This window comes from Symphodus melops (assembly GCF_947650265.1).
Source record: "Symphodus melops genome assembly, chromosome: 22".
Classification (NCBI taxonomy): domain Eukaryota; kingdom Metazoa; phylum Chordata; class Actinopteri; order Labriformes; family Labridae; genus Symphodus; species Symphodus melops.
The window spans coordinates 10,606,989-10,625,600 of record NC_136712.1 but is presented as its reverse complement, the minus strand read 5'-3'; the positions used below and the strand labels follow the sequence as shown (position 1 = coordinate 10,625,600).

The following is an 18,612-nucleotide window of genomic DNA, read 5'->3' as shown; positions in this document are numbered from 1 at the left end:
ATTAAAACCAAAGAGTTTTTCCACTCGTCTGCAATGGACTTGGCGTTCTTGTTATCACATCTTTGCTCGAGGATTGTTTTGTTTTATCAGGGACCTCTCAGGAGATTCCCTCTCTTCATTTGATATGTGTGTGTGTGTGTGTGTGTGTGCATTTTAGACCTGTTGTTACCCGACTCTGTGTGCGTGTCAGCAAGCAGAACCTCTGCCAAAAAGAGAGGAGGGGGGGTGGCGGGGACCTGCAGGGGGCAGGAGTGGGGACAAAACAACAGCGCCTGCCAGGAGTCTATAAGTGTGTGTGTGTGCGTGTGTGTGTGTGTGTGTGTGTGTGTGTGTGTGTGTGTGTGTGTGTGTGTGCCTCACAAAACCACTGACCTCTTTCTGCTGAGAACCAGAAAGTGAGAATGTGTGTGCATGCAACTCCACCGGCCTCTCTCTCCTCGCGGGGAGAAGTATGTCTGCGTTTGTTTGTGCGTTTGTTTGTGCGTGTATGTGTGTGTGTATATATGTGTGTGTGTGTGTGTGTGTGTGTGTGTCCGTGCTCGTGCGACTGCGTGCTCATTAAGCGTGACCATGTGTCTCCCCTCCCCTCTCAAACAGACGGCTCAGTCTGGTGCACGTGCTGCTAACAGAAGGAAGTAGCAGCTCGCGGGCAGATGCGAGCACGCTCGGTTAGGGCCTCCATCAGAAGCAAACAAGAGGAAGACGGACAGGCTGGAGAGCCAATCAGAGTCGGGATCAACACTTCAACAACAAAACACAAAATGTGTCCTTCTGATGATTTGAATAAAGCTATGAATGCCTCTTTTGATTTGAAATGTGATAGCTTATTGTGGCTGAGCTGCATCATAAATAGACCAGTAGGGTTGGTTCCATAGGACTGCAGTCTCCATAGCAACTAATATTGAATTTTTTAGGACATGATGGTAAGGCTATAAGTATAAAAAAAAAAAAAAGTCTGACACATCTTGAGCAACTTTCCTATTACAAATGCAGATTTCCTTAAAAAACAAGAAGAAGGAATGAAAGGAAAGAACAATTTTTCAATTAAACAGTCTTTGCCTTACAACTGCCTTTAGTAGAATATCAGCCTACTCTACAGGTATTAACTCAAGAACGGTTATCTCATACTAAGAAATAGTTTTGTCTGTGTTTTGTCCTTGAATTAAAGAAAAGGCTGTGCATGATGCTACATGTGGTCCAGTATAATTATTATAATCTGCCTGGTAAGCATTAGCAGGGATAACCAAGTGGAGTTTGTTTATGGAGGAGAAGTTCGACCGCCCTGCAGGACTACTGTGATTATTATTGTTGAAGAACTTTCTCTGAACGGATCTGTTTCTGTGTATGCTAATGTGTGTATGAGCCGGTTTCTTCAGGGCTTCTGTGTGACAACAGGAGCTACCCCGTACCCCGAGGAGAGTGTGTGGGTGTGTGTGTGTGTGTGTGTGAGTACCTCTGTGAAGTGTGTGACTATGCCCTGAGGTGTGTTTTTGGGGGGGGTTTTGTGCGTGTGTGTACGTGTGTGTGTGTGTGTGTGTGTGTGTGTGTGAGGAACCGTGGCTCTTGGAATTTCGTGTGTGTGTTTGTGTGTGTGTGTATGCATCTCACCATAGTGTGTGAGGATGCCCTGAGGAGTGACCACCTGATCGCAGACATGGCAGACAACAAGACAAAAATCCTCCAGCGCAGGAAACTGGCTGTAGACGAGCATCCCTGGAAAGACATGAGGAGAAGAGGCGATAAAATGATCTGCTTGATGCTTATTTATATCCAAGATAAAATCAAAACTGAAACAAAAAGGTTGATCAACAAACTGCTGATACCCTTTACCTTATGACATATCTAGCTCTTCAAAGTTTGCATTAAGAATAAAAAAAACCCATGAGAGCAAAAACAAAGGAACAAATGAGCAGACTTTGAAACAGGATTCTTGACATTAGCATTTAGCTATGGAGCTGCTCAAAGCTCTAAAATATGCACAAACCTGTTGAATAATGCCAGGAACCTGTCACTAAAATGCTCCCAAACACATTCTAGCTAATAATACCCAACAAAGACCCAGATTGTAATAAGTGTTCACTTAACAGACAGGCATTAAAAAAAAAAGAAAAAAAAAAAAAAAAAACACAGACGGACGAACAGTCCTTCCAAACACACAAAAAACATCCAGCAGACAGCAACATTGTGCCTGGGTTTACAAGAGACACCCACTCAACACAAACCGAGGATTATTAGAAATATGGAGGAAAAACAAATATGTCCAACGGAAAATGGCAATTATCTCCTCTGGCTAAGCTTTGAGAAGCTAATCTTCCTGTACCCAAACAAGCTCTGCTGACAGAAATCACAGTACTTATTAGCATGGGGCTTAGCCGGAATCACTGAGGGGTGGTGGTGTGTGGATGTTTGTTCTTGACAGCTAACAAGGGAGTGTGTGTGTATGTGTGTGTGTGTGTGTGTTGGGGGGGGGAATTAAGGAATTTATGTATGTCTCAGAGTGTATGGATGGGTGCAAAGCATCATGACCTTGCTGGGTCACGTCTCCGTCATGCCGAGCACCGGCGCGCTCCCATGTGGGAGCTACTCCGCACAACGCCACGGACGGTCAAAACACACGCATGAATGTGATCTGTGAGGCGCTTTGAACGCTCGCGCTCACTCACTCTAAGGCTGTCGGGAGTATTAGAGATTTTAAATAAACCGATACCATCCACAGATGAAAAAAAGAAACGGTTTTCACGTCAGGCCGAGTTAAAGATGCTAAGCAGATGCACTGAAGCAGTTTGTGGTAAGACGCTTTACACTAGTTCAACTTGTCGATACAGAGGAGGAGATTATTTCTCTTTAATGCTCTTTGATTTAAAGCTACGAAACAAACTCTCAAAATCCCCTGTTTCCATAAGAACCGCTTTCCCTCCGTAGCAAATCAAGTGCAGTGTTCGATTTTCACTTAACGGAAAAATGTTAGATCGGAGCTCGTAACCTCAAAATGTGAGCAGCTGAAAGGAGATGGATAAAACGCTGGCAGGTTAGCTGGGCACTACGGTTTGTCTATTTTTTTGTCGCTTTTCAACGTTTAATAAAGTTAGGCAAAAAAAAAAAAAAGATCATGAGAAAAATGCGTTTTCTGGCAAAGAGATAATCTCAGTGTTTACAGTAAGAGAAAAGGAGTTTAGTGGGAGTAGTGAGAAAAAAAAAAAAGGAAGGAATGCAACTTCCTCTGAATCTGCCAAGTCAAATGCAAGTGAAGTGCGTAACCTATTTCTTCGGCTTGGATTGTGTGCGTCTCTCAAGCCAAGTTTCACAGGCTGACAAATGACTGACAGGCCCAAAAATGACCTACCAAAACATCACTCACCAGCGAATAAGCAAGTCAACACATCACAGGACACCGAGCATGTAAATCAACTTCCCATTGGTTGGAGTTGTGAGCTTCCTGGTGAACAAACAGTAACTATAAACATGAGAAGAAGAGAACACACAGTTACTCAGCACTACTCTAGAAAACGGAGGTTTGGCAAACTGTAGAGCAGAGTAAGAACCACGCCGTGCCAAGGAACAAGTTTGACTGAGAGCAAAAGTGAACCAACTTAGCGGAAATCTGGCCCAGTAGAAGCTGCGTTTGAGTAATCGACAGTTTCAGACGAGGGCACAGGCCACAGCAACCGCTTCAACTGAAGTTGTTTGTTTTGATCTGGCACACCAGATAATTACATGTAGCACCGAAAAGTCTGCTGGAGCATACCAGCCTTCACAGACGAAGAGCTGGCAGCTCCTCCAACACGACGACATGCAACATCTTTCTCTCCTCAAACTAAAACATCCCAGATATTTATCTGGATAACACTTACGACAATGATTTAAAAAATGAATATCTTAACCCTTTCAGCGCAGCAGAACTTTTTCATGCCAGTTGAGGCTTACACAAGAGTCGACGCCGCGTAAGCAGGATGTGACGGGCAGAACAGACAAACTGAGGCTGCTTTTGAAACGAAGTATGCAAATGACTTCACGATAAGTGGTTTAAAGTCGAGAAGTTACTATTAAAAAAATAAATAAAAACAATCTCATTCCATTCATGTTTAAATAAAAAAAAGGAACCAAATGCATTACTCTTATAGTCCCGAATGATCTTTGTTATAAGCATTCTTTAGTTAGGAGAACCTGCATGTTTCATGTTATCATCAGCAGATCATTTTTATAAACAAATTCATTTTCTGTTATCAGTTGCCCCTCCATTATCACCATTCAACACTTAGAAACACAGATATTTAGCTGTATATTGATTAAGAAGAAGAAGATCTGTGAATACTTAAAGGTTTGGCATCTTTGCAAGAAAACTGTTTTTTTTTTGTTTTTTTTAATCAAAATACTGGAAGAATCATAATTTATTCATCAATCATGTATTATTTATAAGTCATTACTTAGCTGTTGCTTTTTTGACATACACTTTACAGTACACTGTTTGGATTCAATCCATTTTATTTTTTTGTTTTTACACGGGTAACCTTTCAAAAGTCAATGCGTCATGTATCTGTCAGCGTAAGTGCACCATTTCCTTCGACCTGATTCAAAAGATGACAGCGTAATGTCATGAGTAGTTTCAGCTCAACTCATTTAAATGCAGGAAGAAAAAAAAAAAAGTACCACTTTTCCTGAATGACTAATTTCAAGCAGTCGATATCTGACACTTCTCTGGTTTAAAAAAAAAAAAAAAAAAAAACAGAAAGAAAGAAGAGTTAATGAACTGTTCAAAATCATGTGGTTTGCTCCCTTGTGTTGGATGCACATCGGGTATGGGAAAAACATTCAAAGCATGCTTTGAGAAACATCCTTATCATACATTATATCAGAGTTAATAGCTTGATGATCCTGATGCTTTCCATCCTGTCTTAAGTCAGTGATAAACACACAAACAGCAGCGTCACAGCACTGAGTACTTCTCGTGAGATGATAACCCCTCTTCAGATTGAGTTCCTGCAACAGTGCTGTAACTACACTCAGCTGTCATTACATCTTTCTATGTGGCTTAATATCAGTGACTCAGTCCGTCAGTCACAGTCGAGGTGTTGCAGATGCGCGACGCGCAGCAGAGGCTGCACATACACGCACTTCCACATGCGCACACACAAAGTTCTGCTCTCCCCTCCCACTGACGCCGCCGATCCCGTCTCGCCCTGTTAACGCCTCTCGCTACATCCGAAGACAGTACAGATTCATCACATGATTACGCCTCGTTGACATTCACAGTGAAGGTGAGACGTCACAAGGACAGGCTGGCAGTCTCAATAGGACAGTCTAGCAGTACTTAGCTGCTGCTGGGTGTCATCAGTCGTGTGTGTGTGTACGTTTGTGTGTAAATATATGACAGAGTGAGGAAAAAGACCGATACCAATCACGTCCTGCAATGTTAACCTGACGCGTGTCCACCAAACACAGAACATAGAAATGTACAGTAGATCACAACGCAACAAGAGCATGAAAGACGTGTTTCCCTGTGTGTTCATGGGGCTCTTGCGAGTGAGCTTGCATATCACTCTTAGCAGGCCTTGGTGTCAAGTTGCCAACAGATCAGCAATTCTGGGAACACCGCTCAGGTTTGGCTCTGAGAGAGGAAGATGAGGCATGTGAGTGAGTAAGTGTGTGCATGTGTGTGCATGTGTGTGTGTGTGTGTGTGTGTGTGGGAGGTGGGGGTGGTATTTGACCAGGGAGAGTGAGAAGTGTTTCCCCGGCTGCTTGTGTGCGTCAGTGTATCCCGACGAGGGCTGCAGTATGCTAAAACTTTCGGGGATGACTCAAGTGTGTTAGTGTGCAGCGCGTGCTCCTGTGGCTATGTATATATGTATATAAATATACGTGGTGAGGTGTGGGGGAAACTCCATTTCTTTCTTCTGGGGACAGGAAGGTACCCACTCACTGCTTGGGGACACCCCCTAACTCCTGACACATACACATGGTTGACTGTGTTGTATGAAAGCGCAAATGCTAAAGACAGTATTTATACTATAACAATCATAGAGCGGAAAATTAAGTATCAATGTAACAACAATGTAATAACCAAAACACACACAGTTCAAGAGAATTGTGAGTAACACATCCATAATTGATGAAAGTACAGTTTGTCTTGTACTCATCCTCAAACACATTTGAGGCCTTGTTTCCTAGCTACATATTAATTACCAACAGCAGAGACTAATGTAACATCTCATAACACTATATGATACAGGTCGAGGTGACATTATTGCCCATAAACCTGGGCATAAACAAAAAGGCAAAGATTTTGACGGTCAATGAATCATGACTCAAGTAAAATGTCACACATGAAATGATTGCAGCTTCTCAAATGTGAAGGTCTGGTGTATTTCTCTTTGGTAAAACAAATTTATGAATGATGTTGCATTAAAAAAATAAATCCTGACATTTTGAAATGCCTAACAATCTATTCAAGGATTAATCAAGGATTATAGTCACAGCCCTATGCAAGATGCTTACTGTAACGCAGATAGGCTACTGTTGTTTACCATTAAAGCTGAAAAAAAAATAAAAAAATAAAAAATTTTAGTTAAACACAATAATGAAAATATCCTTCACAAGAGGTTTGATTGGAAAACAATCGTTTCACGATACAGTTAAATAAAACCATAACAAACCATAAGTGTGTCGGTGACAGTGTCATGTATTCATCAGTGTAACTTCCTTACCTTCCTTGCTGAGCTTCACAGCTTCACCGAGGCAGTAAAGCTCTCCGTCGCTGTTATCCAAAGGCGAGTCTGCGTCTGAACAAACACGACAGCCCACTTACAAACACGCAGCAGCATTCACAACAAACTTTGGGGCCATGCGTGGAGCCATGCTGGTCCGAGGAGGAGGGCTGGCTATCACTTTAGCATTAGCTTGTTAGCGCCTTTAAGCTGGCTCCCTTCAAGCAAGTGAAGCTGTCAGAGCTAACAAACTTGCAGCTGGACAGTTCAGGGTAACATTACGACACGCGCCGATTGGACAAACTCCGCACCGTCGCGTGGAGCTTTTTCTCACCAGCACGTGCCCGGCTAATTAAACCAACCCATTAATTTTGCATTTCGTAGTAATATTTTTGACAGTTACTTTGCTGCGCTTTGACAGACCCTGCATGGTGGAGGGGCTTACTCAACTCAATCACAGACAGTTTGGACCACGCACTTCCCGACACTTTGCCAGCAAAAACAACAAACGCTACCGACGTGCGAACTTACTGTCAACAACACGTAATTTAGTGGCACTGACGAAGGAAGACCAAGGCTCGCAAAGGAAGGTATCCAGACTTGGTATTTGGCGAGCCAGTGTCGCCATTGCTCTTCCTTCTTGTTGCTTTGCTGAGAGCCGTTTTTTCCTCTCTCTCTCTCTCCTTCGCACGCAGCAGGCGAAAAACGAAAGAACGAGATATGCTGACGTCGTCCTCGGGCGGCTTCGGCTCAGTGTTGAGAGCACGAGCGACAGAGAGGGAGCTGTTGTCGAGTTCAAAAGTTCAGTATTTAAAGGCCAATTTACAGCCTATTCTTTGGACACATGTTTCTCACCGTTGGACGCCGACATTAATGTGCATTTGAAAATATTACATCATGTTGAAGAGGGGTAAAAACAAAACAGTGCCAGTACATGCTTGGGCTATTTTACTGCACACATAAATTACATTTAAAAAAAAGAGGTGGGGGGTGGTGGGGATTAACGTTACTGTTGTTGTCTCCAATAAGAGAAAATAAAGCTGAAAGATTGTTAGGAGTAGACATTTAGAGTTCGAAAGAGACAATAAAATAATCTGGCAAAAGCACAACATAATTTCAAAGTATGCTTCATATCATAGATCACCTGGGTATTTTGCAAATCTTTATGGTTTGTATTAAGGGTGGAGATTTTCAGACGAGAACTTCCTTGAATATATGTACAATATGAGTTCATATCGCTGAGCTCCTTTGTGCTTTTTGTTTATCTGGTTAGATTGTAAGCATATACAGCTACTGCATCTCTATGGCTTGTTTAAAATTGTACCTAACGATTTCTTTTGTATTGTTTTACTTCAATTAGGTCCTTTCCCTCGGGATCAATAAAGTATCTATCTATCTATCTATCTATCTATCTTAAGGTGTCTAAATCCTTTACCTCGTGCAAGTCAGATCCAAGATTCAACAGCAAATACCTTCTTATAATGACTTGTTTTGTTTGTAACATAGGCAACTTTTACTTTGAAGCTGCAAGAGTAACAGAGAAGGTGTCTTTTATAAAGACGTATTTTTTGAGGGAGGCAAACATTGACTGGATATGTCTGAATTGAAAGAAATTGTCCCAAGATATTTGTTTTTCAGGTGGCTCAGTAGGTCGGGCTAATGGCACTACATTGACCTCTTGTGGCTGAAAACAGAAACTGCATTTTAAACTTTATACGGTACTTAAAATCCACCTCTACATCTATCGCTATTATTTGGTGTATAATTCAAACCGGAGGAGATCACAGGATGTCATGTAAAGTCCCCTGTTTCTCCTGAATTAGATGGGTACTCTGGAGGAGATAAAGAATAATTGTATTCTTAAATTAGGGCAACCAGTATGTTTGCATCTATTAGGCAGAATCTCATGCACAGCTCAAAAGCAAGAATAATCTGTTGAATTAATTCCATATCATTTTAAAATCAGATTCTTGAGGCCACATCTGTTGTTTTCCCCATGCCTTTTTTACACTCACATATACATACAAAGCATGACCACCGAATGATCCAAGGTCACAGGACACAAAGGAATGGCACAAACCAGTGAGAGAAGTATTGTTCTGTCTCTTCAAGGGTCATGATGGTTCACAGTGGCTTCAACCTCTTCAAATGCTTTCACCTTCAATCTAACACCCTGGATCTGTTTGTATATTGTATCTGAACTAAAAACAAAATTATAATTCTGTTACACCATTCTAGCTGGTTCAAAAGCAAGTTCTTGAAAAAAATCATTCATTTTTATTGAAAAACAAACAAACAAAGGTACTGTACATGGAACTTGTGCTTGTCACGGAGAGAATATATGTCACTCTGGCAGGTTGAATGCAAATAGATCACTGACAAAGCTTGCTGAAATTTGATGAGGATTACAAGAGTGAAAAGGCATAACCAGTATAGTCGTTTCAAATGGTTTTATCCAACTTGCATTTGTATATATATATCAAAAGGCAATGGAAAAATAATAATAAAATGAGAGATTCCTGCAAACAATCATCATCACATACTTCAGATAAAAAAAGACAAAGAAGTTTAAGAACACAGCACCAGCCAACTATCTCAGGAAGGTTTGACAAACAAATAAAACAAAACTGTTTTGAATACAACATAAAGAGATATATGACTTCATCTGAAAAATGTAAAAAAAAAAAAAAAAAAAAGTACATCAAGTACTTCAGTTTATAAGTGAAACTAGGAAAAAAGACATTTCGACAGAGTCCCCACAAATTTAAAACACTGACGACAAAAAGTTTTTGAAATATTAAGCCTTTACCTGGTACATGTAGAATTTAAATAATCACTTTGGATGCAGACAAAGCAAGAGTTTCCTGAAATACTTCTCACTCAAGTCCCCTTCATGAACTTACACTCTTAAAGCAAAACAAAAAAAAGCATTTCATAAAGCATACTAAGCAACAAACAAGTGCAAGAGTGCATGTCACTATCAGAACTTCCTACAATAAATGTGCAAACTGTCTTTGTGATATTTTGGTTGCACATCATGCTGCATCCATCTCCATGCACATAGACAGACCTTGTGTAGGGCAATCTGTGCAGGATAAAGACTTTCAAATGGATTAATCAGATCAGTGTGCTTCATAAAAAAGTGTGATGTTTGTTCAGACATTGCAGTACCTGTCAGCAACCACTAGTTGGCAAGTGCGGGCAAACTGCAAATGAGGGATTGAATGAATCCCTCACTCACACAAGTTAATATCTTAGAGACACAATAAAATTAACATCATCACATAAAGTAAGCCCCACTTTCATGTCCAATATCAGACCTGTGCTGTTTGTAACTAATTCACAATTAATATCATTTCCTGATGTAGTAGTATGGCATAGAGTATTACATTTCATATTGCACTACAGAAAGTCTATGGTACCATGACAGCAACGTACATGACAATACTGCAGATTTAAACCTTTTGGTTGGTTTGATGTCATAGACGGAGAGTTTAACGTACCGTACATTCATCAGAAGGCCCATGTAGTATAACAAACATAAACCCAGCCAGTTACCTTAAATTGAATTTTTTTCCTCATTCACCCACAATTCATAATTCAGCTATAATGCTCAGATTTAGATTTTTCATAAATATTCACTCACTGTCTGTGCACGTTTCTGCTTAAATTAAGCACAAGAAACCATGTCAGAAGGCACTTTTAAATGAGTTCATTTACTCATTTTACTCTTACATTGCTATAGTACAGTTGTAAATGAAACAGATTAATAAAACATAAAAATGTGTAATAAAAAAAAAACATACTCCTCTATGTGCTTCCCATCACTGCAGGGCTTCTTTTAGGAAATGTAACTTGCTTTTAGAACTATTCTCAGTTCATGTACACCATAGGGGTGTCAAGAATGACATAATTTTGAGGTCTGTTTTTTAAACTGACCATACATCAATGTATCCTTCATTTTGATTATTACTCACATGTTGTCATACTGTTATAAACTAATAGTGTGCATGTGCTCACATTTTTTGTCCCTGCAGTCATGTGTGGAAGGCACAAATTGATATCTGCAGTTTGATTATTTGCATGTGACTGTGTGTTTGTGTTCTTGTTTTTTGTTGTTTTTTATGTTAGATGGTTGCAGGGACATGTTGCCTTCCAGGTCCGGGAGGAGAGGAGAATTTCTGGGAGTGCCAACGAGTCTCCTTGTAGACAAACCAGGCGTTGAATGCCCACACCAACATGTTGAGGAAGCCGAATACCTGGAAAGAGACAAATGGAAGAAAATAGTATGAATTAAAAGTTGTGGAAAGACAAGTCGTAATTATTGTGTTCATGATTCATGATTTTGCACATTGTCTTTGTGCAAATTGACAAATCAGTAAAGCATCTCCTTGATTTGCGTAGTGCAACAACATAAAAACTGAATTAGACAAAGAGATTTGCAAACAAATCTGTAATTTATGACCAGAGACAGTAAGCTAGATCAGTCTGTCTCTTATTGTCTTGAGAGAAGACATTCAAACTTGCTGTAAGATATGTAAGATCGGTCACAAGCCCTTTCCGGTCACACTTCTGTTCATTACAATAAATTTGCTTCGGATTGGGACAGTGAGCATCAAAGAGTTATGACTGAGAGGCTCATGACTGCGAGTCATTCTGCTTCTTGTAATTTAAAGCATAAAACAGATCAAAATGTCTCAATAAGCTGAAGGAGCGTTGACGTCGGGCATGAATAGGCTGACGCTGCTGTAACTGAAACCAAAAACTTCTCAATTGTCTGCGTTTCTTCTCACCACAGAAATGTTGAGCGTCCGTAGGTTGGAGTACTCCGTGACCTCACAGGTGATGCCGCTCTCCTTGCAGAGATCCAGCGTGGCACTGAGGCCTTCAGTGTCCGTAGCATACTTTACATTCTGCAATCCTTTCGCCCAGGCAGATGCACTCACAAGCCACAGGAAGACCAAGATTGCTGTGACAACGAAATCCTGGAAGCAAGAAGGGACATATCAGCTCAACAGGACAGACGCTACAAATGTCTTATTTTCAGTGAACAACAAACCCTTGTGTTTAATTAAATCATTTCCGCAGCGGAATTATTTGACTGATAGCAGAGCAGAAAGGTGAATACTCACAAAAATGGGTCCAAACTCAGAGTTCTTGTAAACATGCATGTAGCCAAGATACACCAGCAGAGCCACCATGCTGTGCAGGAAGCAAATGATGGCGACGCCCACAAAGAACTCCGCTGAGGAAGCAGAGTCTCCAACCATGTGTGTCAACGTGACAGAGTGATTACAGACAGTGGCGTTGCCCTCAATGAGCGGGACTTGGCTCAACCTGTCCGACATTAAAAGAGATTAAAACCATCACTATGACTGTGTTCAGAAGAATTCAATATGGTTTTTCTATTTCAAGTATCATCCATCTTTTTCTGTTGATCTTTTTGCAACATATTACACAACTTTCAGGAAGGGACATTAAACATCTTTGCAAGAGCATTGAAAAATCCCCACTATGTATTCTTTGTCTTACCTAAATGGATAGTGGAAATTTGCGTTGAGAGTTTCATTTCGGCCATCACCACATAAGACTGTTAGGATGTTCCTCCCTGAGAATCCACCGCAGCTTCCAAACGCAAACACTGCAGTGAGCTGTTCATACGGACACAAGAGAGAGCAAGAAACGAAGGTGATGGTTGAGAATGGCGTGATCTAGTCAAGAAAGTTAAATTGACGAGCATGATATTTGCCGTGGTTTTTGCTACTTACAAAATCAATATCCCAACTTATACCACCTCGGGTCTTCATACAGTCTATATCAACTTTGTCTGTATAATGAAAAGACCTCGATGGTGAAAAGCTGTTGAAAGCTTGCGTTGTTCTTTAGCAATTGTGACACGCCCAATAAGGCCACGCCCACTTCAGGAGAGCCACTCGACAAGCCCCTCTGGGTTTATGTGGCTCCCCCTGCACAAAGGCAGTTTCGGTAATTTTCTCCAGATACACTTTTTAAGATTTTAGTTGAAATTGTCTTTATGTCCTGACAGTAACTAATAAGTCACGTGCTCTGAAAAAGAAACGGGAACAAAAATCTGTCATCTGTAGCTGCTGTAAAAACGTTGACCAATGTCGGCACTCGACCACGTTTTATCAACCAATCAAGCCTCTCGACCCCATGCATGCATGAGCCCACGCTCAAAGCAAGAGCTGAAATCCGCTTCTGGACCAATGGCGCTAGTGCATGTAAGTGAGGGGGCGTGGCTTTTGAGGGAGCACAGAGGGGAGGGGGTGGGTCGATACGGAGAACAGAGAAGATGCTACTTTCAAAATCCTACTCGTTTTGAAAAATTACCAACACTGTTTTTAACTAATCATCCTGTCTGTTTTTTTTCTCATTTCACCAATTATGTTTGTTTGTTTTAAGTCCAATAAACAAACACAATAATAAATCAAATGAAGCATTTCACCATTTAAAAAGTAAGTTGTTTTAACACTTATATGCAATGTCTAAACTGACCCAAATTTCCCATATAATAAGAATCCTTATCTGATGAACTCTATAAACCAAGAGAGAACAGATGGCCAGCATTTTACTGACACAGGCAGCCAAAATAAGACTCACTACTCAACTATTTTCACAAGAACAGCTTTTTAAAAATGTTATTCTTTGCTAATCGTAACCAGCCATCTTGTTACCAGAACACAAAAAAAGCAAGAAATGTCTTATAACTTCATGTTTTCTGAAACACTTTGGCATCCTTTCCAGTAATAAAATGGCTATCTGCTAGAATACAATAAAATGAGGCTTTACATGGCTGCACTAATGCTACCATTCAGCTCTTAAATTCTTTCTTGCAGAGGCAGAAAGCATCTGATTCAGTGTGTAGACCATGTGACACTAATACTCTCCTTAAAACCAACACATACTGAATTCTTTTAGTCAGGGTGGCAGGCACTCGGCTTAACCCTCCAATTGCAGCCGGCCAAACAATGATCATATAATTTGTAGGTATTGAGGTCATTTAGACTTGAATGCTTGTGAAGTTTCTCAAACTTTATGGGTTGTGCTGAACTGGCATTGTCATGAATTATGTATCAGTTTAACTTAGCATGCATTACTTTATGGCGCAATCTGTCATCACACATCTGTACTGAAGCTCTCAGTACGACAACAGCAGTTTAACAGTACAACAGGAATTTCAAGATTTATTCTGTTTCTATTAGCTGTAGTGACAACTATTTTACAAGTAAACCAACGCTACATACCACATCATTCATAGCTGTAACTAATTAACAGTGCCAATCCCTGTAATGGTATGAAACATATTTAACATCTTAGTATTTTGTCTTTGTGGGTTGGAAACTGTACATCAAAAGGCTAACTGGTCTTTAGCTCAGCTGTTGGCTGTTTTGTTGCTGTCTTTAACCTTTTCACATAACAATCATGCGTTCATGAGGCAAAGTTCATTAATTAAAAAAATAAAAATAAAAATCTGGCCTGTTTATTGGCAATTGGTGGGTAGTTTCCAGTGTTGTTTTCAGGGCTCAGCACTGGATACATTTTTATTTGCCTGCCGCACAAATGAGAACTGTGAGATTTAACTGAAACAGTTTAGTTGTGGGCTTGACAACCAAAGCATTTAACCAAAAGGCATTTAAATGCTCTAAAGTGCTGAGGGAAACTGGTGATCACATCAGTCAGATTGTTACATCAGGCATTTAATCCACTGTTCATTTCAATTATTGCATACAACAGACGAGACACAATCATTGACAGAAAATATATAAAACATACATTTTCTGGACAACAAATTGAAGAAACTGAATATTAGACAAAAGACAAAGACAAAAGTAGAGCTGCAATCCTGCATAACTTACAAAACTGTATCACATCCTTAAAAAATGCTTACAACAGGCCAACTCAACTTTTATCCTTCACACCACAAGACCCAAACACATAATGTACTTTGCATCCAGTTACATTCCCACACACACCTCGAGGCCTCTCTCCAGATGTGTTTCCAGATGTCACTGACTGCCACTTCCTGTTTTTCCGGCTGCACACACCAATGTAAGCTACTTTATTCTCCCACAACGAGGTCAAGAAGCCACTGAAATGACTTCTGTAACAGCCAGCAGGAACCAACATTTTGATTATTGTATTTATGTTGACATTATTAATAAAAGCATAAATTCTCTACTTCAACAGTGTGCTGAATGCCGGGTATTTTGTCTCCCAATTTCACTGTTTGGTCCTTATTTGATGCAACAGGTGTTGCTTTTGTTAAAACCTGGTGCAAACAATACCAACTACTCTGAAGACAAAGCAGTATCTTACCAGTCCTTCATTTATTTTTCAGTGGCATTCAAGACATCTGCATTCCCTCTGTAGCAATTTATAGACATACCAGAAACACTCAAACGAAGCTACAGGCAGGCTACACTCGCAGCCAATCTGTGAGAGAGCATACAGTAATACATTTTACAAACATATGAAACTACCCAAACATGAATTTAAAGTTCATTTATTGGTTCTTATAGAAAAGAAAATTTTACACTGACACTCCAAAAAGGGATGAGCAATTTTATCATCATTATTCAATATGTTGAGTGAGAGTGTGGCAGCCTTGGAGCCTTTGTTATTCCGTACCCGACTTCCTGTTTACTACTCCATGGATGATAATATCGATGGAGGTATGAGCGTTCAGGCCAAATCACTCATGCAACATGTAAACTAGCTTTTTGAAGATGTAAAAACCGACGCACTGTCGACTTCTGTGACCTGGAAGTTCTTTATATTTGAATAGTTACTGTATGTTATTCAAAAATGGAGACAGGCCTACATACTTTCAACTGCTCAATGTCAGAAATAATCTTATTTTATTTTGTTTGATTACCTTAACAAGTAAACTTGATCATGTTTTCAGTTCTAATGTCCAGCCTGAAATGCAGTGCTTACCAGATATATTCATGCAAAGCAGGGCGTTAAATATGTCAACCTTTGACTTCTGTATAAGAGCAGCTAAAGCTTCAGTATGGCAATACTGTTACTACATCAAAAGAAAACTAGGTTTGTTCAGCTATTAGTTTGCAGATGTTTAAAACTCCTGAGCCTGCTTATTGCAATCAAAAAATGCTGTCTCAACAAACTGCTGACTGAGCAGGGAAGCTTCTTTAGGACATTAGTAGCATTACATGTTGTATATAAAATATTGCCAAATGTATCATCCAGACCCCTGTTAATAACAAAATATGTCAGATGGCATTAGGCGAACACAGTGAACCACACAATCACATGGAGTCAGATGACTGGGTGTTACTGCTGCTTCATAACTCTTTGTGTTTGTGTGTTTTTTTTCTCTTCTGTATGTGTGGAGAAAATAGAACAGCTGAGAGAAGCTGTAGTTTGAGCCAGATTCCTCTGACCCAGTTGTGTAGAGCAAAACTGATTACTGGACCTTCTTTATGAAAGTCTCTAAGTGTTTCCAGTCTTTTAACCTCCTGCACAGTTCTACCCCGAGTTAAATTATTACAGAGCGGTGCATTAATCCCTAACTGTTTGCCTCTGAAGGGCATGCAATGAGCAAAATGATCCAAATGCAGCGAGCTACTCTTGTTTGAGTTCAGTTTTCTTCAAAGAAAAAGGTTCATTCAAACTTTTTAATCAGTCCATATTAAATATTTCATGGAAAACGGGCCTATAATTGGGCATTAGCTGGATTATTCTTGCTTAATAAACACTTCTTGAGCTTAGATCTTAAGGTTTATGAACCAAATTACATTACTGTATAAATATTATTCAGTCTTCTAAAGTGCAAAACATCAAAGCTGCATGTAGAGAGAAAAGTTGGTATTTGCATTCTAAGGTCATGTTTGTGTGGTTTATGAATATTAATGTCATATGCATTCTTATAAGAAAACCCCGAAACAAATGAGGGGTACTTTATAGGGTTTTTTCTCAAGAGTGTATGGAAAAGGGAAAATCCAAGGATTGAACCTCCCTGTCCTCTGGGTATCTCTCTCCCTCTCCCACACATACTGACACAAGCACTAACGGACGAAAAAAGAATATGCATCTAACTTACCCACTCCACTAGTTTGACGAAGCCAAGAGGCTCCTTCAGCGGTGAGAAGTTCAGCCGAAATCCGGTCATAATGACTGTGCTTCTGACCCAAAATCTTGGTCCAGTTGTTTCTTATATGTGGATGTTGGACCAACAGAGAGAAAAATAGGGAGTTCTTTCACTGAATGACGTGGTTTTGCTGCCGACGCTGCAAAAAATGACCAGCAGATGTGATCCAAAGTCAGTTTGACAACACAAGTTTCCGCTAAAGCAAATTAATAAAAAGACAAACATCTAAGTGACACAATCAAAGTTACTGCAATAACATATTTAAGCATTTAAAGAACGCTAAAGACAGTCAATGGAAAAAAAGTTATTAGTTTAGTTCGATTTTTTTCTTTTTTTTTGTAGTGTGGCTTGAAAATCGAGTACCTCGCGCTCCGCTCAGTGATGCGCAAAATACGCAAGGAGGATAAAAAGCGTAAAGGGTGCCAAATTACGTGCACATTCTGCGTCATGCGTATAAACAGAAAGACATTGCAGATTTAAGAAAACGTCGCATTTGAAAGGTTTCAAAGTGTTTAAAGTTAATTTTGGTTTTCTTCTACTGGATGGAAGAAACCAATAAAAACTGCAACTATCGAACGATAAATGCGATCAAACACACCGAAAACAAATGTAACTGTATGCAGCTCAGTCATTTACCATAGGAAAACTTATGCAGAGTAACTCAAGGAAACTACCAAGACAAACTTTTATTCCGAACACCGAGAAGCATCAAAAGCGTCCAGCTGCGTTTTCATTGGATCCATCCGCCAGAGGACGCGGGCGGCCTCCTCCTCCTTGCTGAGTTCGCAGATCCTGCGTGACGCCTCCTCGGTGCTGACTGGGTCATATGACTCTCAGATCAAACCACAGACTCTTGAAAGTATTTCAACCAAGGCCAGGGCAATCTCTGTGGGACCAAAAGCAACTGGTGGACAAAAAATTAAGAAGTTGGTAAGTTTGACTACTCCTAGATATCGGTCTACGTTTAAGTCAATGATCCTAACTTAATAAACTTTTAATTACACTCTTGTTTTAAAAAGATGCGCCTGAATGAATGAATTCAAAGAGGGACTCTACCAACATTTGCACATCAAGTCTGACGAGTCATCAGTATTTCAGCTCAAAGTTGAATCCATCAAATTCAAGTCAGTCCTATCTGACACAGAAACTCACATTTAATAGAGCACAGGAAAAGATAGAACATCTTTGATGTTTGTATACTGGTAGTAAGAACACATTTATCAGTGTTATCTTGTGAGCTGTATATACAAAAACAGGAAGTTTGACGACAGACAAGAACTCAATTGATGAAACATTAAAAGTAAAGTTTTCAGTTACATTTGTGGAAACAGCTCTGAAGTTGTCAAAATGAGTTAAGCAAATTTGAAGTAAAATCATGATGTCACACTTCATTGAAATTGATGTTCATTTTTGGCAGCAATGTATAACTTTAAAATCTTGTGCAGGTCTTGAGGGGGGCTCAGTTGATCTGACACCATGTATCAGTTTAAGTCACTTTAGTCAGCTACAGCCATAACACTCCGGGAATTCACAACAACGGACGTGGGGATTGATGATACTTCATGTATACATTGTCTACCTGCGCTTGTGCTCATGCATGAGCAACTGTACCGTGCCGAAGCACACCTCTTCCATCTGCACCAGGGCCAAAGAAGAACCGTACTTGAGCGCGGAACAAAGAAATAACATGAGTCAAAAAAAAAAGGACTTTGAGGGTGACGTGTCCTTAGCTACAAGCCAAGGAAAAAAAGGTTTGCAACCCTTGCCATAGGTAATCA

The 18,612-nt window shown here is 40.1% G+C and overlaps 2 protein-coding genes across 4 annotated transcripts in view; both read right to left on the bottom strand.

Moving 5' to 3' along the window:
* Positions 1 to 7,490, bottom strand: part of atxn7l1 (ataxin 7-like 1) — a 28,811-nt gene extending 21,321 nt beyond the window's left edge. Inside the window, exons 1-3 of the mRNA XM_079334958.1 lie at positions 7,234 to 7,490; positions 6,703 to 6,777; positions 1,609 to 1,713 (exon numbers count right to left, since the gene is read on the bottom strand). Of these exons, the coding sequence (XP_079191084.1) occupies positions 1,609 to 1,713; positions 6,703 to 6,777; positions 7,234 to 7,330 (277 nt within the window). The 5' untranslated portion in view covers positions 7,331 to 7,490. The remainder of the gene's footprint in view (positions 1 to 1,608; positions 1,714 to 6,702; positions 6,778 to 7,233) is intronic.
* A 1,647-nt stretch (positions 7,491 to 9,137) lies between these two features.
* sypl1 (synaptophysin-like 1) lies at positions 9,138 to 17,859 on the bottom strand. 3 transcript variants are annotated; one of them, XM_079334827.1, is made up of 6 exons: positions 17,471 to 17,859; positions 16,787 to 16,973; positions 12,235 to 12,353; positions 11,835 to 12,039; positions 11,496 to 11,687; positions 9,138 to 10,961 (listed from the first exon to the last, which is right to left on the bottom strand). In XM_079334827.1, the coding sequence occupies exons 2-6, from the start codon at positions 16,853 to 16,855 to the stop codon at positions 10,830 to 10,832; spliced, it is 717 nt and encodes a 238-aa protein (XP_079190953.1). In that variant the 5' UTR covers positions 16,856 to 16,973; positions 17,471 to 17,859; the 3' UTR covers positions 9,138 to 10,829. The 3 variants fall into 3 exon arrangements, with proteins under 3 accessions (XP_079190953.1, XP_079190954.1, XP_079190952.1); XM_079334828.1 differs by having other exon boundaries at positions 16,787 to 17,030; positions 17,509 to 17,859; XM_079334826.1 differs by having other exon boundaries at positions 17,509 to 17,859.
* Positions 17,860 to 18,612: the final 753 nt, after the last annotated feature.

Bases quoted from the DNA above. Each gene is read 5' to 3' on its own strand.
- sypl1 (XM_079334827.1), bottom strand. From the start codon at position 16,855: ATGACCGGATTTCGGCTGAACTTCTCACCGCTGAAGGAGCCTCTTGGC. The intron at 12,354-16,786 runs GTAAGTTAGATG...CCGTATGAACAG, and splicing joins TCGTCAAACTAGTGGAGTGG to CTCACTGCAGTGTTTGCGTT. The intron at 12,040-12,234 runs GTAAGACAAAGA...AATGTCGGACAG, and splicing joins AATTTCCACTATCCATTTAG to GTTGAGCCAAGTCCCGCTCA.